This window comes from Mesocricetus auratus, unplaced genomic scaffold, assembly GCF_017639785.1.
Source record: "Mesocricetus auratus isolate SY011 unplaced genomic scaffold, BCM_Maur_2.0 Super-Scaffold_100020, whole genome shotgun sequence".
In the NCBI taxonomy this organism is placed as follows: Eukaryota; Metazoa; Chordata; class Mammalia; order Rodentia; family Cricetidae; genus Mesocricetus; species Mesocricetus auratus.
Genome location: NW_024429201.1, coordinates 15,145,833 through 15,173,345, shown reverse-complemented (window position 1 = coordinate 15,173,345; position 27,513 = coordinate 15,145,833). Strand labels below are relative to the sequence as shown.

The following is a 27,513-nucleotide window of genomic DNA, read 5'->3' as shown; positions in this document are numbered from 1 at the left end:
ATTCTATTTTAGCACCTGACAGTATAAACATTTACATTTGGTAATTAGGAAAAGGTGACACAGATTAAAATTTTCATATAGAGCACACCACTTATAGTTAAAATTTCTGCTTACTAAAAGGCAATGAAAATTTCTCAAGAACCTAAATGGGTAACAAGATAAAGTGCAGGAGCCTAAAACTGGAAACAATCCTGAACAATACACCGATGGTCATTTCCTTCCTTCTTTCCTTCACCACAGAAGCCTGGAGCAGACTTCCATGCCCCTGCCAAGCTACAAACAGTGCTGTCTGTGCCCAGGGCGGGCACCAGGCGAATGAGACTCTCAGCTACTGTGGCATGCGCCCCACAACAGGCAGATAAGAGGGAGTTAGTTTTGAGAAATCTGCTCCCTCAGAGGCTTGACGGTTACCTGTAACTTATGGAGAGCAAGAACAAGCACCACAAACTTCTGAACACATTTAAAATATTCAGTACTGGGGAAACCCAGAACTTAAGCGAACTATTTTAAGTGAGTTTGTGCCTCTGCCTCCTCCCCTCCCCATCCAATGCACACTCTGTCAGGCTGATACAGCAGCCTGATAAGGAAAAGGACCTGAAGATGAAATGAGAACTTGAGTCAAGAACAAACCTGTGCTGTTGGAAAAACCCACGTAGCAGGGCCTGGCCATGCCCATGACTAACAGAAAGGACCAAGCAAACTCCACTCAGGAGTTTACAATTAGGCCTTAGAAGATGCAGTAGCCACTAACCAGAGTGAAGAGGTTGGTAGTAGGGATAGATATGGAAGCAAAAACAGAGAGAAGAGAAAATACCCGTGTCCTTATGATAATGGTGAGTGGGGTCGGGAACACCGGGTCATTAGGGGCTGGCAGAAGCACAAGTCACTACAGCTGCACTGGTTTTGGCCAGAACACATACAAATACTTATGATCTCCAGTTTATATATATGATTTTGCATACATAACATACAAAATTTATACACATAATTTTAAGTGAAGCCTGGATCCATAATTATCTTACAGAAATATGTCTAATTCTTAAAGGGAGTCTTGCCTTGTACAAGTCTAAGGATGTGTTCAAGACAACAGAAGAAGACAGAGAAATGAATAAAGAAAAATCAAGTGTAAACAGCTCACCCCTCAAGATACTGATCATTGCGACGAGAGATTTTATGTACTGAGTTCATAGGTGTTTTGGATGAGACTAACCCTGAAGTTGGTGAACCTGGGGGTCACTGACTGCCATAGGCAGGTGGCCTCATCCAGTCGAGTGAAGGCTGGCATAAGAAGGAAAGCGGAATTCTCTAGTACGCTGACGCTATGTGTCACACACAGGTGCTCCTGGGTCTTGGGATTGCGGGTCCACACTGCAGTTTAGCCTTGCTATCTTCCAGCCTTATGCGAGCCAGCTCCCAATGGGAAATCTCTCTGCATCCATGCATGCATACACCCTAGCAGCTCTGCTTTTCTGGAGTCGTGACAGACAGAGCATCGGTAACCTTGACTCAGATGTTTCTGTCTCTGTGTGTGTGTGTGGTTTTTTTTGTTTTGTTTTTTTTGTTTGTTTGTTTGTTTGTTTTGGTTTTACGAGACAGGGTTTCTCTGTATTGTTTTGGAGGCTGTCGGTCCAGCCTGGCCTCGAACTCACAGAGATCCGCCTGCCTCTGCCTCCCGAGTGCTGGGATAAGAGGCGTGTGCCAACATCGCCCGGCTTCTGTGTGTGTTTTTTTCTGTTGCTGTTTGAGATGAGGTCTTGATCTATAGCTCTGCCTAGCCTTACACTTATTACACAATGGTAGCTGGCCTTTAACTCTCAGCAATCCTCCTGCCTCAGTTTCCCAAATGCTAGGATCACAGGTTCCTTCTCTATGCTTGTCTCCTATGCTGTGATATACTTTTTCTAACCATGATTTTAATGGCTACATGGGATTATAGAGGATGGATGTTTCATCATTTATCTAGCTAACAAACTGTGTCTCTAATTCTACCATGTGATTCAGCTGACATTTAGGGCTTGTGTCTGAGCCTTTGATATGAAAACAGTACCTACTTATACCTTAATTTATATAGGAATCTTGTCTTTATTGTTTCACTGGAATGATTCTAGACAGAGAATTTCTGGATGAGGGTATGAAACACTTGGCAGCTCTAATGTGCAGAAAGAAATGAGAGTGCACAGTGTGTGTGTGTGTGTGAGGAGAGTGCACAGTGTGTGTGTGAGGAGAGTGCACAGTATGTGTGTGAGGAGAGTGCACAGTGTGTGTGTGTGAGGTGTGGTGAGGAGAGTGCACAGTGTGTGTGTGAGGAGAGTGCACAGTGTGTGTGTGAGGAGAGTGCAGTGTGTGTGTGTGTGTGTGTGTGAGGAGAGTGCACAGTGTGTGGTGAGGAGAGTGCAGTGTGTGTTTGTGTGTGTGTGAGGAGAGTGCACAGTGTGTGTGTGTGTGTGAGGAGAGTGCACAGTGTGTGTGTGTGTGAGGAGAGTGCAGTGTGTGTGTGTGTGGTGAGGAGAGTGCACAGTGTGTGTGTGTGTGTGTGTGTGTGTGTGTGTGTGTGTGTGTGGAGAGTGCAGTGTGTGAGTGTGTGTGAGCGGAGTGCACGGTGAGGCTCACATACCTTAGTTTTCCTAATGTAAGCAATGATGCACCCGTGTATGAGTCAATGTCTTGTAAACGTGGGCATCTGACTAGACAGAGAGGGAGATGGTTACCAATCCCGCAAAGGAAGCCCTAATGTGCTGGTGTCTCCACCCACCTATGTACTTCACTTCCACGTCGGCCAGCACCTGCAGACAGTTCTCGTAAGTTACTTCTTTCAGGTTGATGGTCCCCACAGCATCATATACCCGCTTGGTCTGTGTGATGAGCTCTTCCGTCCTTGTCTTGATCTGCTCTGGAGAAAGGTCCCATCTTAGAACGTTCCTGCCAGCGGCAGTGTAGGAAGATGCAGCCTGGACGGGAGACGCCACCTCTCTTCCCAGCGTCATTCTTAGCAGAATCCTAGAACCACCAGCTCTAAAAAGAATTGGAAAAAAGAACAGAAATCAAGAACTCTGTTGTGCAGATGGCAGAGTCTCAGTGGGAGACAACTAGGGGAATGCAGTCATGGCCAGAGCTGAGAACTGGGAACGCTGGAGTGTGACACTGAAGGAGGAGAATGAGCCTAGGCAGCTCTCTACAGATGTGGCTCAGGAAGCAAGACCCGAGCACAGAAGAGGACAGGTGAGACCCTGGCACTGACCTCGCTTCTCTCACAGTATTTCCCATGTGAAGCTGGCCGAGACTCACTCAAGGCAGACACTGTATTTTCTGGTATATATTCATGTTTCCTTGTCTGTTGTTTTTTTGTTGTTGTTTGTTTTGTTTTTGTTATTTGAGACAGGGTTTCTCTATGTAGCCCTAGCTGTCCTAGAACTAGTTCTCTAGACCAGGCTGGTCTTGAACTCACAGAGATCTGCCTGCCTCTGCCTCCCTGGATCTAAAGTGTGTGCCACCACTGCTGGGCTACATTCCTTCTGTTATCAGAATAATAAGATTAAGACTGTTCCAAACCTGCTCATATTTAGTAAGGTATAATTTACATATTTATCTAATTAAATGTATGGAAATAAAGAATCTGGTCCCCCCCTCTGGAGATAAAATGTTTAAAATTTTTTAAAAAGCCAGTTAATGAAACACCAATAACAAAAACTGGCTAATGTAAAAAACTGTGTAAAATAATATAAAAATTTAGAAGGCCTCTGAATTCATATTACTTAGTATGTCTTTAAATTCTCATTCCTTAAAAAAAAAAAAGCAAAAACAAACAAACAAAAAACCTAACAGGGGAAATCAAAGATGCATCTATGGCTCCTGCAGAGGATCCAAGTTGGTTTCTCAACACCCAAGGGCAGATCATGACTGCTTGTGACTCCATCTCTGGGGATCTGATGCCCTCTTTTGGATCCAGTGGGCATGCACTCAGGTGCACAACCCCCTCACCCCAGACTCATGGATGTACATGTCTACTTAAAAAAGCAAACAAACAATTAATCTGAAAAAGATGTGATTTATGGTATATATGCAAAGGGAAGAATGAGAAATAACAATTCAAGTCCTTACAGACCTAAAAGACCTTGTCCCAGAAGAAAAAAGGCACTGATGTTTCAAAAAGAAATCTTTTGATGGTTGTACTTGGAATCAATGTGTAGCCATTAAAAAATATACATAACAGAAGGTCCCTATAGCTTCAGGAAGGAATGGGATATAAAAGATGGGTAGGGCAGTTTTAGAGAAAAGAAACTCCAGTCTTGGTGCAGGTGAAAAGGTAGCAGTGACGTGAGAGTAAAAATATGAGACATTTGACTTTACGAATTCAGTGGTGCTGGGAGTGGTGGCGCGTGCCTTTAATCCCAGCACTTGGAGGCAGAGGCAGGTGGATCTCTGTAAGTTCAAGGCCAACCTGGTCTACAAACTGATTTCCAGAACAGCCAGGACCACTGTTATAAAGAAACCCGGTCTTGAAAAACAAAACAAAAGATTCAATGGCTGGGGCGGAAGAGCTGGATCATCAGTTAAGAGCACTTCCTGCTCTTCCCTAAGAGAAAAATGAACTCAAAAGCAAAGCAGTAGAAGCCGCAGGGAATTTCCCTGAAATATTTGGCTCATGAAAGTAAGCTGCAGAGTAGAAATGACTGAGTCCAGTTTGCACAGACTGTGTGAACACTGGAGTCAGAAGCTTGCTGGCTGGATCCAGGAGTAGAAGACAACCAAAACCCAGTCTTTAAAAACAGAGAGGATGGGGTAAACCACCTCATTGGAAGAGGACAGCAAACACAGGCCACAGAATGGTAAAGTCAGATTGGGAACCTCAAAGGGCTTCTTTGTCTCTGGGGATCAACCCAAGGGTGTGTGTGTGTGTGTGTGTGTGTGTGTGTGTGTGTGTGTGTGTGTGTGTGTGTGTGTGTGTGTGTGTGGTGGAAATGTTGGTCTAGAGTGGTACTGCAGGCCAGTTTGGCAACTGGGGAGGAGCATGGGCAGCTATGCTTTCCTTATTTGTAGTGTAGGGTGTGGGAATGGGAAAGATAAAGGGGAAATATTTTCTTCATGGTCAGGTGGATTTTAGTAAAGGCCAGGAAAGAAAGGAACAGCTGCATCCGACTATGGCAATTTGGGTTTTAGTTTTCATGGGAAACACCAATGGTGACGTCAAAACTGCAGGTGTTGTCAGACAAGCATGGGCTTCTTGCCATTCTCTTGACCCTACCTACACACACCTTTTCCCTTCTTTTCTTATAGTGCTATATGATTTGTAGACACCCTGAAAACTGACCTAAGTTCTTTGAAATACTTGGCAAATATTTCCTCCCAAGACACCCAGCCCCCATAGTCCAAGTAGGTTAAAGTGACTGCTTCTATCCCTAGACTGCGCACGTGGACTATGAGAGGAAGGGTTCCGTTCTCACCCTGACGCTGAGAAAGCCTGTGCCCCCTGATTTACGAAGAAATAAGTACTGTGAGTGAGGAAGGGAAGAAACTAAATGTTTAATGATATCACTGAGCTCCTAGACCAACTGACTCCGAAGCCTGACCCAGGGTCAGACTTTCCAGTTGTGCGAGTCAATAGATCCACCCTATCCTTAAGACATTTTAAGTCTAGCTTTAGATTTTTGGGCTTCATAGAGAATCTCAACTGGTAAAGGAAGAAAAAACTAAAGGAGGAGGAAGAGAGGAGAAGTAGTAGTAGTAATGTAGCAGTAATAGTACAGTGTAGTAGTGGGATAGTAGTGTAGGGTATGGTAGTGGTAGTACAGTAGCCGTAGGACAGCAGTGGTTTAGTAGTAGTAGCAGTGGTAGTAGTAGTCATAGTACTATAGAGGTCAGGTGTAAGAAGTGAAGGAATGGATGAGAGGGTTTTACATCCTTGATGTTGGACCCATGTATGAATTTCACTGTGGGCTCTAACTTTCTAACATAATTATTCCTGCAACCACTCATGGATACAGTGAGCAGAGGACACTGAGAAAGAGTCAGCTGTGACCACAACTACTGCTTCCACCAAGATCCTTGTACAGCTGAAAAGGCTAGCCTATGGGTAGCTGGAACAGGGATAGCAAATGGGACAGTACTGTCTGAAATAAAAGATTTCTGCTCTATCACTATTCTTAGAACAAATTTTCATTATTGTTTTAAAATACAATGACATCAGAATTTCCCTGTCAACCTTCCCTGGTTTTCACTTACTTCCAAATGCTTATCAAAAGGCTGCTGTTTGATTGTATCATATCTGCCCGTAACTCCCTTAAACTGAGAATGATGGTGCTTCTATCCGGCCAAAGGGAGATAAGTTTGCACGGTCTCCACTACAATTCATGAAAGCTATCTGCTCTTTAACATAATGATATTCCCTGAATTCTGGGGGACCAGAAAGGAGAAATCATGATGCAGCAGCCAACAGGACATACTAAGCATTTTATCTTAATATTCCTTTAAAATATTTATTTATTTATTTATTTATTCATTTAGTGCATGTGTTCGGACACCTGATGGCCAAGGCACACACGTGGAAGTCAGAGGACAACTTTCCAGAGTCAGTCTTTGCCTCCCACCTTGTGGAGGTCTCTCTTGATGGTTCTGTTGCTACAAATCTGCACTCCAGGCTGGCCAGCCTGCAGCTCCTGGTGAAGTGTCCCCACTCTGTCCCATCCCTCCACAGAAGTACACTCCTGCATCAGACTTTTACATGGGTTCTGGGGACTTGCCCACAGAATCCTTTCCTAACCTTGGACTTTATCTTAGTATCTGAGGATTTATAGTTCTTGTCACCACAGGAAGGTGACAGAGATGGGTGGTTTCCTAACCCTCCACACGTTTGCCCTGAGCATTTTCTGATTGGATTATCTCTGCTTTTCCTCTCCTGCCTTCACTTTGCTATCCCTCGTCTTTCCCTATGGTGCATTTTCAAGTTCCTTCAACATTTCAGGGTGCCAGTATGCCGCCCATTTCCTTTGCCCGTCAGCACCGGTGCAGCCTCTGAGAGCTGCTGCTGGGTGGGAAACAGCACACCTTTCCTTTTGACCTTTGCCCCTAGACCTGTAAAAGCTGAAAGCAGGAGGCTCAGCATGAGCCCATATTGCTTCATGGCAGTTGCTGAGGACATTATCTGAAAACCACAATCTAGACAAGTCAGAAACCGTATTGTCTTGTCTTCTGTAGAATCCAGGAGGCCCTTTATCACTTCTCTCCCTCTCCACTGTCTCCTTTTCTTCACAGAAATTTTAAAAACTGTATGAGACTTCTAACCGGTGCAGCAGAACTGACAGGAAGGCACATGTGTGAGGGCTAGGATCTCCAGTGTCCACAAAACCAAGGAAGAGTTCAGGCAAAGGGGGAAGACAGACTGGACAGGTCACACAGCTTTGCTGGGACACATGAACACAGCACAGTTATTCCGAGTTAATGTTGTAGGACTTTGTGGACTGTACTTTGAGAAACGTCCTGCCCCACTGGAGTCACCCACCACTTCCTCCTGCCAAGGCTTCTTTGGCTACCGTACTTCCCCAAGTCTCAGCTTCTGTCACTGCATCTGAGCCATTCACTTCAGACATGATCATCACACTGCTCAGTCACTGTGCAGTTGTCTTGTCCTAGAAACCAGGCTGGGGTTTCCTCAAACATCTCACTACTCCACATTTTCCCTAACAAATCCCCGCCTCACAGAGTGCACATGGGAAACAGCCAGCACTGATAAAGCCAAGAGACAACAGCAACCTCATATCTTCCTTCATCGTCACAATGAAAACAGTTATACAAGAAAATGTTTTTCCTGGAGCCAGGGTCACATCAAAGGCCCATGTAAAATGCTACAATTCCTACATCCCTACGATATTCGTTTCCCCAAAGAGTTCCTGGACTGCAATACATGGCATGTACTACATACATACCTTCCTGGAAATGGACCCCATTCTTTGAAATACTTGGAAAATATTTCTAGTTTAGCTAAGCCAAATGTTTCTCTGTAGACTCGGGCTGAGGTCTGCATTCAATCAACCCTCCCCACCCTGGAGGAGCTGTTCATGTTTATTTCTGGACTGGCTATTTTGTCAGAAGTCCTCTTTAATCCCGGTTCTAATGTTTACAGAGTTCTCTTTTCCACCCATCGCTCTGACTAGATACCTGTCTTTACAGCTCATTGGCACAGGACTCTCTTAACTTTTATTCTAATTCTTTGGTTTTAAAGACAAGTTCTCACAGTAGCCCACACTGGTTTTAAACTTGCCTCAGCCTCCTGAGTTGCTGGAATTACTGGCCCCAGGTTCTTTTATTTTCGAGTTCTCTAGTTGCAGACCGAGCCCAGTCCTGCACCTCCCTAAGCTCACTGTTCCTACCCAACCACTTCCTTTAGGAAGCCTGCAGCCACCTGGCAGAGCCTTCCACTGGCCTGCTGCTGTCCAACGCAGGAGTCACAAGCTCCTATTTACATGTAGAGTGCAATAAAAGGAGCGGTACCAAGCATATCAAATACTCAGCAGTCGCTTGTGAGTGGATGCTACACTGGGGGACAGTACAGACAGCATCTCCCCCTGCAGTCAGGTCCCACGGGCTGCCCGGTCCAGATGGCCTCAGTGCGGAACAGCTACCCGCTAGTGTGTGGTACACCTAACAGCCTTGACTGTGCTATCCCAAGGGTACACTTTCCTATCTAGCTGTGTGCCTTCTCTGGAAGGAAAAAGGGCAGAGAAAGTCAAGAAAGGAGAACCCCAAGAGCTGGGATTAAAGTGTATACTACCACACCAGCCTTTTCCCCCTTTCTGAACTACCCCATCCCCTGGCTTCTGTGGTGACTGCTCTACTTTTAACCCCGTCTGGCTGTTTCTTCCTAACCTCCGCCATCTGCTGGCATGTCACTGTCCCAGCTCCCTTTCCTTAAGAGTTTCTTGGGTTTGGTTCTGTCACCTTGCCTTGTTTTCACTGAACACTTTCCTTCTACTTAGATGACTACACATGCCACCCATTGTCACAGACTGTTATATCTGTGTCTTGGAACACATTTCCTGAGCTCAAGACTCCTACCTCTACCTACTGTTTAACCCCACTGGGATATTAATGACCACTTCAAATCAGGTGCCGCAAGGTAAAAGACGTCTTGCTTTTAAGCAGATCAAGCCTGCCCCCATCTCCACTCACACTCCAACCCTTACTGTGCACTCAGCTATCTTAAGTCAGAGGCAGAATCTTTCTGGGCGTCTCTGGATTGACTCTCCAGACTGCCTGCAAGTGAGCTTCCTAAGATGCAAATCTGATCACAGCATTCGATTTCAGTGGCATCTTCCCCTAGGGACTGTGCGGTCAGGTACCAGGTACTCAGCTTAACACACAGAAGATTCTAGAGCTGTCCACATCTGTGCATCTCACTGGCTTTCTCAATGCCACGCACTGTCCTGGAATCTGTGCTGCAGACATGAGTGTTACATCTCCTGCACTCTTGGGCTCTCCCTAGGCCTTCTCTTAGATGACTACCACCCATTGTCTTCTTCTTCCCCCAAGGAACCCATCATCATCATCTCTTATTTACAGATCTCAGTTCAGATGTCATCTTTTCTAGAAAAAGTTTCCTTGAACAACTCAGACCAATTCAAGAGTTCTCTATTCCCACAACGTCTTAGCTGACGTTTACCAAGAGGACTTGTCATGCCAATGAGCATCTAAATCTCACGTGTCTCCAGCACACCTTAGACAGACGTGCGCTTGGTGACATTTTGCAGGCCCTGAATCTGCCATCATTTTGTAATACTTGCATATTGTTTAACACACCAAAACTACAGCCATGACAGACTGCTTGCAGAGGATCTAGTTCAGTTTCTAGCCTCCAACGCCAACCCCAGGGGACTGTATGATCTCTTCTCGCCTCAGGTAGCACCCACACTCACATGGCACATGCTCACACTGAGAGACAAATACATGTAAGTGAAAATTAAAACTGTAAATGTGTCTTAGGCTTATTTGTTCAATACTTTTCCTCTATCATTTACACCCCAGCAGTTCCAATTGAGTATGTGGTTCCGGAGAACATCATGCAAAACCCTGAATGCCTGGATGATGTCCATGGAGCCTTGATGTACTTGCTCCGAGTGCAAGTATGCTGGATGTGAAGAGTGAATGGACAGCTGCCAGCTGTTTCATTAAAGTAGCTACTTTTGATAAAGTTCCTTTTTACTCTGAGGAATTAATGTGCAGAGACGCCATTTTTGTTTCATTTCTGAGTTAATAGGGAGTTATTAAGTGTGACAAAGTACCCATCTCTATCTTTTTTCCTTCTGTTTTAAGGAAAGAAGTCAATTTATGGGGTTCAGCCTTTACACCCTACACCTTCCACTTTTGGCCTCTTCTGGGCCATCATTGCCTCCCTGTTCTCCCGCTAGAAGCGCCCTGGCAAAAGTGGTTTTTCTGGTCTTTCCAGATTCTTCCACTTTTCTCTTTTAAAAATAGTTATTACTGTCATTGTTTAACCCCTTGGCCTGTGTGTGCTGTGAGGGTGCTGTACCCGAGCTGCAGTCCTGGCCCCTTTTTCCTGTGCCTCAAACACCGCTGTCCCTTTCATGAACTCTTTCTTCACTCACGCTGATGCTGAACCTGGTGTCTCTCTTCCTGTCTCAGGGCTTCGGGACCACCCACAACTTAACTACCTAAGCACATCAACAGCCTGCGCCTGCATCTCAAGCCACAGCAGCACACCCACAGACACCTCAAAGGCACCAAGCATGAAGTTCCATCATTCTCCATCAGGAACTCCTGGCTGTCTGCTCTTCCCCACCTAGGCATCTGAGCTGGAAACTGGCTGGTGTGCCCATCAACATCAGGATTTGTCAAGAGACGAAAACCAGGTTCTAAGTGCGTTCTTACTTAATTCTCCCAACAAGCCAAAAGGCAGGTATTATCAACTGCATTTTACAGGACAGGGTACAGTAGTGTGCTCAGGTCACACAGCAAGTGTGGGGCTGTGTTCTTGACTCTGCTGTACTCAAGCTGCAACTCCAGCACACAGAGGGAAAATGTTAAGCTTCTCACCAGGGCATGTCCCCACATTTAAACAGGGAGAGAGCAGTAAGCTCAAGAGCAGAAATACACACCACTTGTCTGTCTGATGTGTTATTGCTACCATTCCTGAGGGATTACCGCCAGGACTGGGGAAGTGTGTCCCACTTTAACCTCCATGCAGTCCTGAAAAACAGGCTGTGTCAGCCCGGGCAGCTTTCAGCCATCCACTTCCTAAGGCTGAATCCACTCCGGCAGGGCCCACTTGGACAGCTGCCCTTTGCAAGGTCCATTCTTTCCCAGGGCTTCCTTCCGTCAGGGCTCTTAGGTAATCGATAAGCCACCTAAGGAATGCAGCAACTCTTCTTCAATGTACTAACAGAACAGACGAAGCGGAGACCCTCTAAGAGATCTTCCAGCAGCTAATGATGGCAGCTAAAATGGTTTCACTGAGTTGGACATTTCGGATATACAATGGATTCTGAGGATGGAAGACTGGGTCTCAGAGAGATGGCTCCGTGGTTGAGTGCCTACTGTTCTTACAGAGAACCCGGGTCCAGTCTCCAGTACCCATGTGCTGTTTCAATTGTAACGCTAGTTCCAGGGGTCCAACACCTTTCCTGATCTCCTCAAGGTTCCTAAATGCACACATAAAGTAAAAATAAGTAGTTTTTAAGTACTAAAAAGGTGTTAGCTGCTAAATCTTGCAAGAAACTGAAGTTCATCTCTCTCACTCTATAGAAAGAACCCCAGGATTCAATTCTCTCCTTTTATATCACTTGTATAAAAGGATAATTTTATTATCATTTTCTGTGAACAAACAGCTATCAGAGTTGATCTATAGCATAAACAGTTTCGTTTTGAACAGCACTTGTAGAGGGTCTTCTAAGTTAGGAAATTTTACTCACATTGGTTTCTAGTTGAAAATTGTGACAGTTTAGGATCTGTTGCTTACCTGATCTGTATACTTGAAATTTTTAAATATAAGGATCATTTTCTTATTCTGGTTTCCTTTTTCTTTTAGGAAAGAAAAAAAACCTCACATTAAAATTGAAGTCCCTATGTAGTATCTGGTACAGCATCTGTTGTTAAATGAATTCCTGCATGTGTGGTGTGGTGTGGTGTGGTGTGGTGTGGTGTGGTGTGTGTGTGAGCACCAAGGAGTATCGGCACACAGCTGGCCAGCCGCTGCTCTGCAGGAGATACACTAGCAAGGCTGACTGGTCTGCAGCTGCTCATCCCAGGGGAGGAACATGCTTTTCTTCTACTTCTACTACAGTGGAAGCGTCCTAGGAATGTGGTCCCCGTCACAACTGTTCCTGTATTTCTTGGCAAATACAGAAGAAAGCACTCTGCTTTGCAATGCCAGTAGCCAACACAGACAAGAGCTGAAAACCTTGATCATCTTAGAATGACATCTAAACTCAGACCAATCACCAAAGTTAGTCAGGCAAGGGATGATGCTACGAGGAACTGCTGGAGACCAGGAACAGAGTGGCAGACTCCATTAGGACGGTGCCAGGAGGAGCAGAGCAATGCCATTCCCCAGCTCCGGCTGCCACCTGCTGGCCTCCGCGAGGAACTGTTTGTAGACTGGGTAAAACAGGGCAGTACTAGAAAAAAACCATGAAAAACATTGAGTTCAAAGTTCTCTTGCCAAGGTAACACAGTAAACAACTACTCACAAAGCAAACACACCACAAATTCTGGCATTTATTCTGAGATGCCCCTACTGCCTACCAAAAGCACAGTCACATTTTTTTCTGTCTGTCTGTTAGTGACAGGGAGGCAGTGTCTGGATCCTTGGGCTTCACAGTGCTGTGGTTACAGGTATGAGTCCTTATGTCCAGATGCATTATCTCTTGCCACTGTGCATTCCTTTGTTATAACAAGAGTACATTCACTTTCTCTGACCAGAACAAGGACTGCAAATCTGAAAGTCCAAGCTCGGTCCTTTTTCTTCATCGGAAGTTCCAGTGAATGCACAAAGGCCTGCGTGCACTAGGCAAGCTTTCTACCACCGAGCTGACCTGTAACCCCAACTCCATCCCTCCCTTGATCTGCTCCAGTAAACTACTGTGGAAACAGCGCCACCTAGTATGACAGTGTGTATGACTTCCTCTTTTGGGTGGATTTGTAAGTAGAACACATTACTACACATATGCTCCTATAGAAATGAAAAATGGTGAATTTCAACCCTGCCTTTTGCTGGAAAAAGAGAACTTTCATATTAGTTCATACTACAAAATCATATTAAACAGAAAAAAACCTCTAAGAAACAAGCAATGAGATAATAGCCTGATTTTGTTTTATTTTGTGTACCATACAGACTTACTCACAGACTCTAGACATTTAACATAAACAAACGTGAGAAGATTTATGTGCTTAAGTTCGGTAAGTGGCCCAAGTCAAGGTGGCCTAGACCACAGAGGAACAGAGCAAGCACTGGCCCAGGTCAGCAGGAAGCAGTCTTGAGAACTTAACACCTCATTCCCTTCCCTGCCAGGCCGGGCTCCTCACCTTTTTAATATGTAAAGGTGGGTGTGTAAGGATCCAGGCACTATGCTGGCCTGCCCCTGTCACCCGGCAGAATGCACTCAGCCAGTGCCCCGGTCAGCCCAGGGGTCCACGGTTGTGTCGTCTGCACACAGGTGCAAAGGACCCTTTAAAAGAAAGACCCCGCCCACTCTCTCTCTCTCTTTCCTGCTGCTCACCTGGGGCAGACAGGACTTTTCTTGTCTCCCTCTTCTCTTCTGTCCTCTCTCTGCCCGTGTCTCTTTACCTCATTTTCTTACCTCCCCCTCAATAAAACTTTCAATATGAGTCATGTCTACAGGTCTCTGTTTCCCCATCCACCCACCGTCCATCACCTGTCCCAGGATCGCAATCCTCATGGCCCAGGGGGGACATGCGGAGCCAACCCATTATTCTTTATTCCTAACAAAAAGTCCCTTAATAATTCATCAGGCAGGGCCTGGCCAGGGCATGCAGCCTACCTCAGGAAAGCCATTCCCCACGAATGAATTATGCTGGCACATTTATCTGGCATGTGGGGTACACTTTTCAGAACTGAATCCTTAGTAATTACTCAGGAGACCAACTCTCTTCCTCCTGTGCATTACTTACGCGTGGATGGTCTCTTCAATGTGTCATTTATGCATGAGTATTTGATTACTGAATTGCTTTTCAATACAGATTTAATTGTAATAAGTGTTTATTTTTATATGTGACAATGGCATTGTGGTCATGTGGTTTTGGAAAACTATTTTCTTAGTTTCAGACTGAAACAGTTATGGTGAAAATAAAAAACTGGAGGAAGGAAGTGGTATATGAAAAGATGGGTCAGGAGCTGTCAGTCTTGAAGTATGGTAGGGAGGTTCATTACAGAATTTATGATAGGCAATTTATACAAAATTGTTCTTTCTATATTTATTCTGAATATTTTTATTGGTTGAACATTTCATATCTGCGTGTATATGATATACTTTAAACATAGTCTCTCGCCCAAAAGTTTTAATACATTTAAATGTATTTAGTCACCAGAACACATCCAATCTCACCAAAATATATTTAAAGTTATTCATGTTCCTTGTTCTAGCTGCTATTCTAGACTCAGAAAAATGTCTGTGTCAGGTGAATGGCAACCTAGAGGATGGGACCGAAAAGGTGATGACACAACTGACCCTACAGTTTAATGCTTAACTGTGTCCACTCCGGGGCAACCTACTTAACCTCCATGCTCCCTCATCCTATTGGAATGACAGTAGTAGTAAGGCCTGTGTTGGTGTTGGATATGAAAGAACAGGATCTGGGTGGGGGTGCGGGTAAGAAGGGTGCACTAGTGTTCAGTGTATTTGGTTGGTGACGACAGCAATGTCCAAGTGAGAAGTGCAGTGGGCACCCAGGGGAACTCAGGGGAAAATAATGGACACAGACTTGAGCTATCTCTCCAGCATCTGTGGGGGATCATGTGACGTCATCCTAGAGAGCTTCTTGTATGGACAAGCAGGCCGTGACAGCTCAGCCTGCACCCTCAGAACTAGCAGTCTAGAGAGCCTGGGCTTACAGTGAGCTCCAGGCCAGCCTGGGCTTCAGAGTTACCTGTTTCCAACAAGCAAGCACAAGCAGAAAACCTTTGGTGAGGACCTGGGAAGGAACTGTACTCTGCTAAGCACTCTAGTAGCTAATTTTGAAGGACAAGAGAGTAAATTACAGTCATCTAAACAACAAGAATTAAAAAGAGCAGCAGTAGAAAAAGTTAATAGATTCAATAAATATTCCAGTGATTTAAAAAAAAAGCAGCAGGACTTTGTAAAAGTTGAAATGCTATAGAATTTCTAATTTGGGTGGGCTAGCAAGTGATGGGGCTTTGGGGGATGACCAGGTAAGTCTCAGATGTGATTATTTTGTGCTCAGGTGCCTATACGACACTAGGGTGTGCAAGTGTGGTGATTTATCTACAGAGTGTGTGTGTGTGTGTGTGTGTGTGTGTGTGTGTGTACATACACATGCGTACACGTGTGCAGGTGTTTGCGAGTCTGAGCTTTCCTTCTACTGTGGGTTCTGGAGACTGGATTCAGGTCAAGCTTAATGACTTTTACTGCCCAGATCATCTTGCTGCCCCAGTGTGATGACATGGAACTGGAGATAGGGACCTGACGAGTAGGAGACAGAAATACTGACACCTGAAAATGTACAATTCTTCAAAAGGACTGGGTCACCTAAGAAAGAACAGATGTGGATTAGTTACTTTTGCTATGACCAAATACTTAACCAGAAGCAACTTAGGGAAAGAGGGGCTTGTTTGGAACTCACAGGGAAGGAAATGCAGCCCATCGTGGCCTGGGAGGTGTGGCAGCCAGAGGTCATCTACACCCTCCCCTACTGACACACTTTGTAGCTTCCTTTTAAGGTGCAGGTAATGGAACCTCGGCCTTGGCCAAGCGGAGTGTGTGCCCTGTCACTGAGCGCCTTTCATTTTCACGTGCAGGTACGGAATCATCCAGGCCATTAGTGTCCCTTCCTGAATGAAGGAGGAAGCCATACATTACAGAGCTGGATTTCACACTCTGTGCTATATTCCCCGCACATTAACTCCTCCAGTCTTTGAAAGGTTGTAGGAGGCATTCATTTAATATTCACTGTGTTAGGCTTAATGAGACACACGAGTGTGAAGCCTCCATAGAACACAGGGTCTGCAGCACAGCACCCACCTTCTTAGCTGATTTTCCTTAGTTCTGAGCTGCCTTTGCCCTTTTACCCACTGTGCTATTTTTAAGTCCTGGTAAACAAGGGATTAGAGAACACTGGTCTTTATGTGCCCAAATTCCGCGTCCGTCAAAGCCCAGCTGCAACACATAAATCATGTGCTTTTCCCTATTTCTATCTTGGAAGTGACTCCTCTCCCCTGAATTGCCATATCAATTTCTCAACCACCCTTTAAGGGATTTATTATCTTCACATTTATATTCTAATTATTTAAGTATGTGATTTTTCACCCTTACTGAGCTGTTTCCTGTGCTTTTTAACAAGCAAAATAAAACCAAACTAAGAATTAGTCCTATGAAGTCTACTTGTACATTCACCACATAGTATCCCTTAGGTTGTTCATGACATTGCTCAATTTCACCTACATTATGGGTCTGCATGACACATCTTTCTCTGAAACAGTGCTTAGAAAAATGCCTCCAGTGAGTCTGCTTATTAAGAGATTCATTTTATTTTTACATGTACATATGTAAGCCACTGGTGTGCAGTGCCCTGAGGGGCCACAAGCGGACATCAGATTCTCAGAAGCTGAATTTACGGGCTCTTGGGAGCCACCTCATGGGGGTGCTAGGAACACAACTCCAGTCCTCTGGAAGAGCAGCAAGGGCGCTTAAACACAGGCCCATCTCTCTAGTCTCCAATAACTCATATATGATATAGGATGTCCTTCTGTATGCTGCAAGCATGCATTGCTTTTACTATTTAATAAATAAAGCTGATTTGGCCGATAGCCATGGAGACTATAGCTAGACGGGAAATCCATATATAGATACAGAGAAAAAGTAGGCAGAGTCAGGGAGATGCCATGTAGTCACCAAAGGAGTAACATGCACAGCCTTGTGGCAATACATAGATGAATAGAAAATGGGTTAATTTATGAGAGGGCTAGCCAGTGATAAGCCTAAGCCACTGGCCAAACAATTATAATTTAATATTAGCCTCACTTATTATTTCAGAAGTGCCTGTGGGTTCCTGGTGGGCAGGAGAAACATGGGACCAGGCAAGACAGAGAAAAATTTCCAATTACACATATATTATATTTTCCCTTGCCCTATTTCCCATAAAGCCCACAGCAAAATACGAGACTGAATCAATGTTCTTTCAAATCTTTTTCTTTTTAATAGTCTCCTTTTACCTTTAAATATTTATTTGTTTTTCAAGGCAAGATCTTGTACATTGCTCCAGGCTAGCTTCCAAAGTGCGGCAATCTTTATACTTCAGCTTTCTGAATTCTGGGATTGCAGGTATGTACCAGCATACCTGGCTATCATTTCATTCATTTTACCATGTAATTTTATGTCAGTAAACATTTTGAGAGTAAATACGTTTGAGTGGGAAGAATCAACTTTAGTAAGTAAATAATACCCATCTAAGTTTTTCCAAACAGGTCCCATGCACCCTGGCCCTGGCCCAGTTAACTGCACCAAGTCAAGGTTTATGGAACAAGAGAATAAAGTTCTGGAGCTTATGCACAGGTTGCCACCAGCCGTCTTCCACCTCTGAAACTTGACAGCATTTCAGTGTTGACATGAAGCATTTCTGACGAGCAGTTACACACCTTTCTGACCAAGGCTGGGTCCTTCTGCTATTCCAACTCAGATTTTCATGTTCTCACTTCTTTTCAGTTATCTACATGATGTTATGAGGCAGTACTTTTAGCAAAGGAGCTGGATTTAATACAGCAGGTATAATATGTGTTCTAGAAATGATCTCATTATCATGGTGTACTTGGGCTGGGTACTTTTTCCACCACATAGTAAAACTGCTGTGGAACAATTTTTGTACACTGTAAATATGTAGTGCTATCATTGTCACTAAAAAGTTGATTGGCCGATGGCTGGGCAGGGTTTTCAGGGCAGCAAGAAGGCAGGGAAGAAAGAGGGCGGAGTCAGAGGAGTGGCCAGCCAGATGGAAAGAAAGTAGGAAAGGTAAAAGACATGAGCCTTGTGGTAGCACACAGATTAATAGAAATTGGTTAATTTAAGTTGTAAGAGCTACTTAGTAATACACCTGAGCTATTGGCTAAGCATTTATAATGAATAATATTTCTGAGTGGTTATTTGGGAAGTGACTGGCAGGACAGAGCTTATCACACTGTCCTGACAAAACATTCCGCCTACATGAAACAGCATACCACTACTTCTTAATCTGACCAATAGAATGTTTGCCTCTTTAAGGAAGATGCCCTGCTTAGGGACATTTATGTCCTCAATCTCAAGTGCCTCTTGGATCATAAATGTCTGGAGGCCTGGCTCCCCGGGCATGAGCTGACCCCAGGCCTATCCAAGAGAGACTCGCCTTCTGCTCCTTCTCAGCTTGACTGCTTCTGACCCAGTATTTTGCAGACTGCCACTTCTCTCATATTCAGGCCAACATAGTTAGAAGAACTTGGCTTCTGGAGAATCATTAATTAGAGCTATCAGCTGAGTCTGTAAGGGATCAAGCGACCTTGAATGCCTCCAATGATGACTTTGGGATATGACAAAATTCCTAATTCTCATTTATGGCTTCATCTCTGCCTTGTGCCCACCCTAGTATACACTCAAGATTCCTCTGTATCTGCTGCTTGAGCATAGCCAACTAACTGACTACTGTGCATCGCTCTACTCTATGTTTAGAAGTGTGCAACTAGGTTTCTACTGGCTAATTAACACTTAGACATAGTAATTTCCCTTTGCAACTGGCATTTTGCTTAAACAAATTTAAAACCAGTTATTTCAAAAGGTTTAAAACATCTACTTCCTACTCAGTTATACTCACTTTTATCTAAATTGTCAATAGCATTTGTCAAATCTAGATCTGTACTCTTTAGACATTAGCAGGAAATACTGAATCTTCAGTTACTATTGCTGATGCTATCTTTTCATTTATCCATTTAACAGAAACATTTATTCAGCATCTGCTAAGTGATAACACCATGTTAAATGTTGGGCATATGAAAGTGAACAACAAAAAACTGGGTTCCTGATCTCAGAAACTATCAACTATTGGGGTAAGTAATGCTTGGGCTATGGAAGTCCTTTCAGGATCTAGAGGGACTGAATTTAGCAGTGGTCAGGGAAATTAACCCCAGAAGTGCAGGCTAAGCTGAGACTACCGGCATCTCTCATATCTACCTTAGAGCTCTATTTGTTCTGTGGCACCTGCAAGTAAAGGGCAGAAACAGTTGTTGTCTTATCTGAAGTTTTCCACAAAATTTGGCTCAAAAACGCATACCAACCAATCAAAGATCTTATAAATAGATCTTTTGAATACCGTTAAACAAGTGAGGGGAAGAATTTATAGGATATACAAACAGTACTTACATTCAATATCAAAATAGTACATCAAAGCTGGGCGTTCCCAGTGGCCACGTCAGAGGAGCGGTGGGTGGCAATTGAAGTTCAAGGTGTCAGACTACCAAGAGGGAACTCCCTGACAGGTGAACCTTGGATAGGCAAGGCCCTGAGACCCCAGATCTGCTGTGCCTTCACATGTCTGCCACTGCCGTCTTTCTCTGGTGTCTGGCATGGTGTGATGCGAATGGATAGACCCCCCACTGCCTGAAATGCAGTGTGTTTATCTCATGAAGACATCCCATCCTAGCGGGCATTTTTACCTGTGGATTATTATAAAATTGATTTTTTCCTAAGCTGTACTGTCTAAATGGTAATAATAATGCTAGTTTAAATGGAGTTTGATGGTAAAAAATACAAACAAAGAAGTGTCACACAGCTAGAACCCATGAGTTTCTATTGAGAAGCTGTAAAGACTGTGACTTAGGTTATTGATTAGAAAAACAACTGAGTCCAGGTAGCCCTGGACTTATATTATTTTAACCTTAATGTTGGGAGATATGTTTATAGGTGTCAGAGTGTATCACAGTTGAAACAAAGTGTTACAAAGAACTTAGACTAAGATGTTTTTATCAAATAGCTTTGAGGTTAAAAAACCCAAGAAGACAATAATCTAAAGTTTTAGAAAGGTGCATAGTTGAATGAGAAACTTATAAAGGTCAAGGAACAAGAACAAAGCAGCCCAAATATTATCAGTTATGTGCCTTTCTTGCTAGGATTGGCTGATGACCAAAGGTGATTATTAATTTCTTATACCCATCTCTGCCTTCAATCTCCTGACATATAATACTATTAATGTGTGGGTATACACCCTAAAGATTTAAAGTAGAGCTGATTGATTCTTTTTCATATATAAAAGTTTAGGTTTGTGATTCCTTTAAGATTCCTTTTAAGATTACCTTTCAAGATAAGTAATAAACTGGGGCTGGAGAGATGGCTCAGTAGTTAAGAGCACTGACTGCTCTTTCAAAGCACCCTGGTTCAATACTCAGCACCCACATGGTAGCCTTCAACTGTCTGAAACTATATTTCCAAGGGATCCAACCCACAGAGACACAAAGGCCAAACACTAATGCACATTAAAAAAAAAAAAAAGGCAGGGCACTGGTGGCACATGCCTTTAATCCCAGCACTCGGGAGGCAGAGGCAGGCGGATCTCTGTGAGTTCGAGGCCAGCCTGGACTACAGAGTGAGTTTTGGATAGCCTCCAAAACAATACAGAGAAACCCTGCCTTGAAAAACCAAAAAGAAAAAAAAGGTAAGTAATAAACTAAACTAATTTGCCCTTTTTATTGTAACTGTAAAATTCAGCTTGCCAGTAAAAGATCTGACTGGGAAGAATTATTTTGCTTGCCTACACATATAATCTATAACAAGTTGATTGGGAATGAATGTACTTAGGTTCTCGAGATAATTTGTTTTTCACCTGTAATACATAAAATGTTTAATCATGCAAAGGATATGGAAACATGCTGTTTTTTATTTTACTTATTTATTTTTTGATTTTTCAAGACAAGGTTTCTCTGTCTAACAGCCTTAGCTGTCCTGGCACTTGCTCTGTAGACCAAGCTATACTTGAACTCACAGAGATCCACCTGCCTCTGCCTCCCAAGTGCTGGGATTAAAGGCCTACGCCACCACGGCTCAGCAACATGCTGTTTTTAATGTTTGTTTTGCATTCATTGTAATCAGTCACTTGAAAAACAATGTATCCATATTGCAATTTTTATATTGCCTAAAAGATTTTGCTGGGGGTATATAAGCTATCGGAGAAAGAATCAAGAGTTAAATTGGGTTAGAAGGAAAACATCAAGAGACAGAAGGGGCATTTCTGGATAGAGATAAGAAAAGGGAATATAGATCACAGAATGAAGAATACAAAAGAATAAAGAAGGAAACCATCAAGACAGCGTGTGTCTTTTCCCTTAACCCCCCTCAGCTAAAGAACTGTCATAGCATGTGGATGCCCCTTTGAGCCCTGCACTGCTGGGGACTGGCCCCTCAGGTAGCAATAGGGCCCGGTGGCACAAGCCTATAATGAACATACGATCTGACTGAAGCAAAGGAGGGGGAGAAGGCAAGAGGGAAAAAGCCCAGTAGCCAAATAGGGAAACAATATTGTGATGTCTACTCTTGGCTGTCAATTTGATTACATTTGGAATTAACTGAAAGCGCAAGCAGCTGGGCACACCTTTCTTGATTGGATTACTTGAAGTAAGATAACACACCCTACATCCAATCTTCTGAAGTAAGAAGACCCACCCTAAATTTGGGCCACAACTCGTGGCAGCTAAATAAAGGATATGAAAGAAAGAAGTGTTTGCCTGCTTGCAATCGCTCTCACTGGCAAGTTCACATAGCCTGCTGCTGAGGCATTCCTTCACTGGTAGTAGAGCCTACCTACTTCTTTGGGTTCCAGTGAAGACCAACTGAGACACCCATCCTCATGAACTGAACAACTACTGGGTTCTGGAGTTCACTAGGAGAGCACAGCTGGTGAGCTGGGCCACAGCCTGTAAGCCACTCCAATAAATTCACTTTATATAAATATTCTCTGTTCTTCTAGAGAACCCTGACTAACATAGATATGAATAGGTATAATGTACAAATGACGAAGACGAAAACATGCTAGGGCTAAATAGTAAATGTATATAGGTGCCAAGTGTTCACTGGCAAAAGTCTCTAAAACATCAACAGTTGTTTAGGGTGGCAGACTAATTATCGTTCATAAACAGTGTATGGCGAGAAGACAGAATTAATATAATCACTTTAGAAAAATCAAGGGGGGATCAGGAAATAAAACTGAGAATCTGTATACATTCTAGCTAAAAAACAAAACAAAAAGCAACAACCTGAATATCCACAAACACGAAAATGGATGAACTTTGGAAGTGTCGCACAGCAAAAGATTTTGCAACAGTAAAAATGAACTGTGGCAAAACCAGTCTCACCAAGGTAAACTGAGTCATTGGCAGTTAGGGCAAGATGCACTTGCAGTGTATGTATAAAGAGGGTGACCAAGCACATCGTGGGACAATGGTTCCTCTGGTGTAACAAAAAAGGGCATGGATGAAGAGAGGCAGGGAAGGAACCGAGGGTACTAGAAATACACTTCTGTATGGAAAGGCACATTTTTCTTTCTTCTTTGGGACAGGGTTCATGTAGTCTTGGCTGTCCTCAAACTCACAGACACCCACCTGCCTCTGCCTCCCGAGTGCTGGGATTAAAGGCTTGTGCCAATACGGCTGGCTTTTCACTCTTTTGAACATAACAGATATGCACTAGAATGCTGTATATATTTCTTTAAAATTAAAGATAAACTAGTAAGTGTAGATTCTAAGATAATATGGGAAAGACTGTTCTAGATAAGGACAGGCATGTATCAATTCTAGGCTGTATGATGAAGACACGAACTTTCAAGGATGAGGCCCCGAGTTCAGAGAATAAAGTCAAAGGGTGACATATCACCCTTGCTTTTCCTAAAGGTCTCTGTTTCCAAAAGGAAAGCACTGGTGGGGAACCAAACCCAAGGCTGGTCTCATTTCAAACTAGGAAAAGAAGAAAGAGAAAGAATGTGGCCGGGTAGTGGTGGCACATGCCTTTAATCCCAGCACTCGGGAGGCAGAGGCAGGCGGATCTCTGTGAGTTCGAGGCCAGGCTGGACCGACAGTCTCCAAAACAATACAGAGAAACCCTGTCTCGAAAAACCAAAAAAAAAAAAAAAAAAAAAAAAAAAAAAGAATGTGAAGACTTAGCTAGTGGGAAGATAAAAGAGACAGAGGAAAAAGAGATGTTAATTTTCTATTTTAATTTTTATTTATTTATTTATTTTGTTTACTTTTTTTTCCAAGACAGGGTTTCTCTGTGTTGCTATGGATCCTGTCCTGGAACTTGCTCTGTAGACCAGGCTGGCTTTGAACTCACAGAGATCTGCCTGTCTCTGCCTCCCCAGTGCTGGGATTAAAGGTGTGGGCCAACAACACCTGGCTAATTTTATTTATTTGTTGGTTGGTTGGTTGGTTCTGAAGACAGGTTATTATTGTCATACTAGGTGGCCTGGAATTTAGTATGTAGACCAGACTGGCCTCAAAGTCACAGAAGTCCTGTTGCCTCTGTCCCACCAGTGCTGGCTTTAAAGATGTGCACCAGCATACTCAGCTGCCTCTTTTTATATTTAAAAATTTTTATTTTTAAGTGAGTATGTGTGTACATGTGTTTTTGTGTACTGGATGCAGTACCCTTGGAGGCCAGAGCAGGAGTTCAGGGGATTGAGAACTGCTGGATGTGGGTGCTGGGAACTAAACTCAGGTTCCTCTCCAAGAGCAGTGTGTGCTTTTAACCACTGAGCTGAAACAATGGTTACATCAGGGTAAGGAACAAGATCTGGTCTACAGGGAAATTTACTAAAATTGATTTAGGACAAGGCAATAGTGGGAATAAACAACTTAGTAGTTCAGCAAATACGATTGAGTGACCAAGCGACTGTGAGACCTTGGAGCTGTTCAATCAGTGAGTACAGCCAAACGATTCATGTATTTCTTTTTGAAGAATAATGCTTCTCTTCTTTGTACCCTGACAAAGAGGACTATAAGGTACTACTAAGAATTCCTATGAGAATTTAGAAGACTGATAAATAAAGTATAATACACTCTAATTATGCAGCCCTTAGAGTATGGATATTTTGCATTTTTAGAACACAGGATTCAGTACTCAGGAGGCAGAGGTAGGTGGATCTCTGTGAGTTCAAGGTCAGCCTGATCTACAGAGTGACTTCCAGGACAGCCAGGGTTGTTACACATAGAAACCCTGTCTCGTAACACAGAAAAGCAGGATTCACCAGAAAGTGTGGTTATTTCAGTCCCAGAAACTCTGCCCATGACACAAAACAAAAATATCATTCCTCTTCATCTTGACTTCAAATGAGATTAGTTATCAGAAATACTCCATCCAGTTCAAGGACTGGAGAGATGGCTCAATGGTTAAGAACACTGGCTGTTCTTCCTGAGGTCCTGGTTCAATTCCCAGCACCCACATGATGGCTCACAACCTCTCTGGGCCGTCACAGACACTACACATAGATCTGCACCTACATACATGCAAGTAAAACACTCATACACATAAACAAACAAAACAGCAACAACCAGCTCAGTGTGACGTTTTAATGCCAAGTGGGAGGACCAGATCCTCAAGAGTGGTGAGAAGCACTGTTTTGTGAGTTGGAGCATCTTTCCTGCCTTCTACATACTAGATTGGCTTCCTTTGGTTTTAACTAATGGCTGTAAGTCTTCTTAAAATGCCAGTCCTCAAGCCAGCTGTGGCAGAGTCCTCCTGTAATCCCAGTAGGCAAGTATGGGGGCTGGGGTAGGGGCAGATGACTGCTGCAAATCTGAGAGCAAACTGATCTATATAGTGAGACTCTTGTTTCAAAAGAAGTCAGTCAACCCTTATTGTACTGGCTAGTTTTAGACTCCCTGTGATGGTGAACTGTGGTGTGGAAGTATAAGCTGAATAAAAAAAAAATCCTTCTCAAGCTGCTTTCATCATGGTGTTTCATTGCAACAATAGAAATCTTGGCTAAGACAAGTTGGTACGAGGATAGTGGGTATTGCTGTGTTGAGAGTTCAGTGGGCCATTCGTTCTGTAGAAGCTTGGAAGACAAGAATGTTGAGGGATCCCAGCACTTGGGACAGTGGCAGGTAGATCTCTGTGAGTTTGAGGCCAGCATGGTCTACAAAGTGAGTTCCAGTACAGCCAGGACTACATACAGAGAAACCCTGTTTCAAAAAGAAGAAAGAAGAAAGAAGAAGGAGGAGAAGGAAAAGGAGGAGAAGGAGGAGGAGGAGGAGGAGGAGGAGGAGGAGAAGGAGAAGGAGAAGGAGAAGAAGAAGAAGGAGGAGAAGGAGGAGAAGGAGGAGAAGGAGGAGGAGGAGAAGGAGGAGGAGAAGGAGGAGGAGAAGGAGGAGGAGAAGGAGGAGGAGAAGGAGGAGGAGAAGGAGGAGGAGAAGGAGGAGGAGGAGGAGAAGGAGAAGGAGAAGGAGAAGGAGAAGGAGAAGGAGAAGGAGAAGGAGAAGGAGAAGGAGAAGGAGAAGGAGAAGGAGAAGGAGAAGGAGAAGGAGAAGGAGAAGAAGAAGAAGAAGAAGAAGAAGAAGAAGAAGAAGAAGAAGAAGAAGAAGAAGAAGAAGAAGAAGAAGAAGAAGAAGAAGAAGAAGAAGAAGAAGAAATGTTGAGGGCGTTGGGGCAATGCAGAAGATGGAGACCAGGCTGGTGATGCTTCAGAGGGAAGTTTAAATACTCTATTGGGGCCATCTGTTATTTTGAATTAGATTATGTAGCTCTGTGGAGCTGGGGCTGAAGAATTAGCAGTGATTAAGAGGAGCATCAGTGAGGTGGAACTTCTGGGAAGTGTTTCCTTGGAGGCAGCACACAGAAGCTGTGTTGAGAGGTGGCCAAGGTTGTGCCTTGCACTGGCAGTTGAACTTGTGTCACCCAGGTGGTGCTGGTTTTGAAGGCATGAAGGTGTCATAGAGAGCAGCTGATGCTTGGCACTGTGAGAAGCCAGGAGAAGCCAATGGTGAAAGTGACACCTCTGTAGCAGTTCAAGGCCCAGGACTGAAGGGGTCATGCACGGAAGTTGAGGCTTGGCATGGTGAAGAGAGACTAGGAGAGGTTACTGGTCAAAGTGCACCCAGTTGCAGCAAAAACCCCAGCAGTGTGTCGATGTCAGTACCATGGTGTCTTTGTTTGGGTTTTTATTGCTGTGAACAGACACCATGACCATGGCAACTCTTAGAAACCCTTTAATTGAAGGGGGCCTACTTATAGTTTAGATGTTCAGTACATCATGGCTGGGAGCATGGTGGCATGCAGGAAAGCAAGGTGCTGGAGAATTAGTTGTGAGTCCTACATCTTGCAGGCAACAAGAAGTTGACTGACACACTGGAAGGTATCCTGAGTATAGGAAACCTCAAAGTCTGCTCCCAGTGACACATTTCCTCCAACAAGGCCATACACACTCCAACAAAGTCACATTTCCTAATAGTGCCACTCCCTATTTATTAGATCATCGGATTATGGGACCCAATTACACTCAAACTACCACACATGGGATGACCACCAAGCACAGTATCAGCAGTGGAGTGGAGCCTGCCTGAGCCTAGAAAACAGCTGTGTACGCTGCAGAGGACAGAGCAGGAAAAGTGATCCAAGCCCCTTGGAGGAACCCAGAAAATTGTGGGTGAATCCCAGACTTTGAGCGTTGTTATTTAAACTGCTGCGTGTTAGGTTTTGCTTTGATCTGATTGCCTGTGCCCTGGTTCTTCCCTCCTGAAGGAAGAAAGTAACTTAATTTGACTTCTATTTTTACAGGTGTAACCAGTGTTTCTCTGTCCTACCTGCCAGCTTCCCAATAACCACATGGACCTATCATCAACCATAAAAGCTCGGCCTATAGCCTAGGCTTGTCCACTAGCTCTTACAATCAATCCATTTCTATTCATCTACATGCTGCCTCAAGACTTGTGGCTTTTTTTTTTTTTTTTTGGTTTTACGAGACAGGGTTTCTCTGTATTGTTTTGGAGGCTGTCTGTCCAGCCCGGCCTCAAACTCACAGAGATCCGCCTGCCTCTGCCTCCCGAGTGCTGGGATTAAAGGCGTGCGCCACCAACGCCCTGCAACTTGTGGCTTTTACCTCTCCTCCTGCATGCTTTGCTCCCTTTATGTCTGGCTGGCAACCCTGTCCCTCTTCTCACAGAGCTCTCTCTGTCCAGAAGTCCCGTCTACAACTCTTGCTTAGAGAAAGGCCATCTAGCCTTTTATCAGACCAATTACAGTGACATACCTTTACACACTGTAATCAAATATCTCACAGCATACAGAAGCCCATAGTTGAGAGATTTTGGAT

The 27,513-nt window shown here is 43.9% G+C and overlaps 1 protein-coding gene across 1 annotated transcript in view; it reads right to left on the bottom strand.

The window, feature by feature from the left end:
• Nln (neurolysin) overlaps positions 1-27,513 on the bottom strand; it is a 91,555-nt gene that overhangs the window by 57,223 nt on the left and 6,819 nt on the right. Inside the window, exon 2 of the mRNA XM_005065581.4 lies at positions 2,753-3,012. Within this exon, the coding sequence (XP_005065638.1) occupies positions 2,753-3,012 (260 nt within the window). The remainder of the gene's footprint in view (positions 1-2,752; positions 3,013-27,513) is intronic.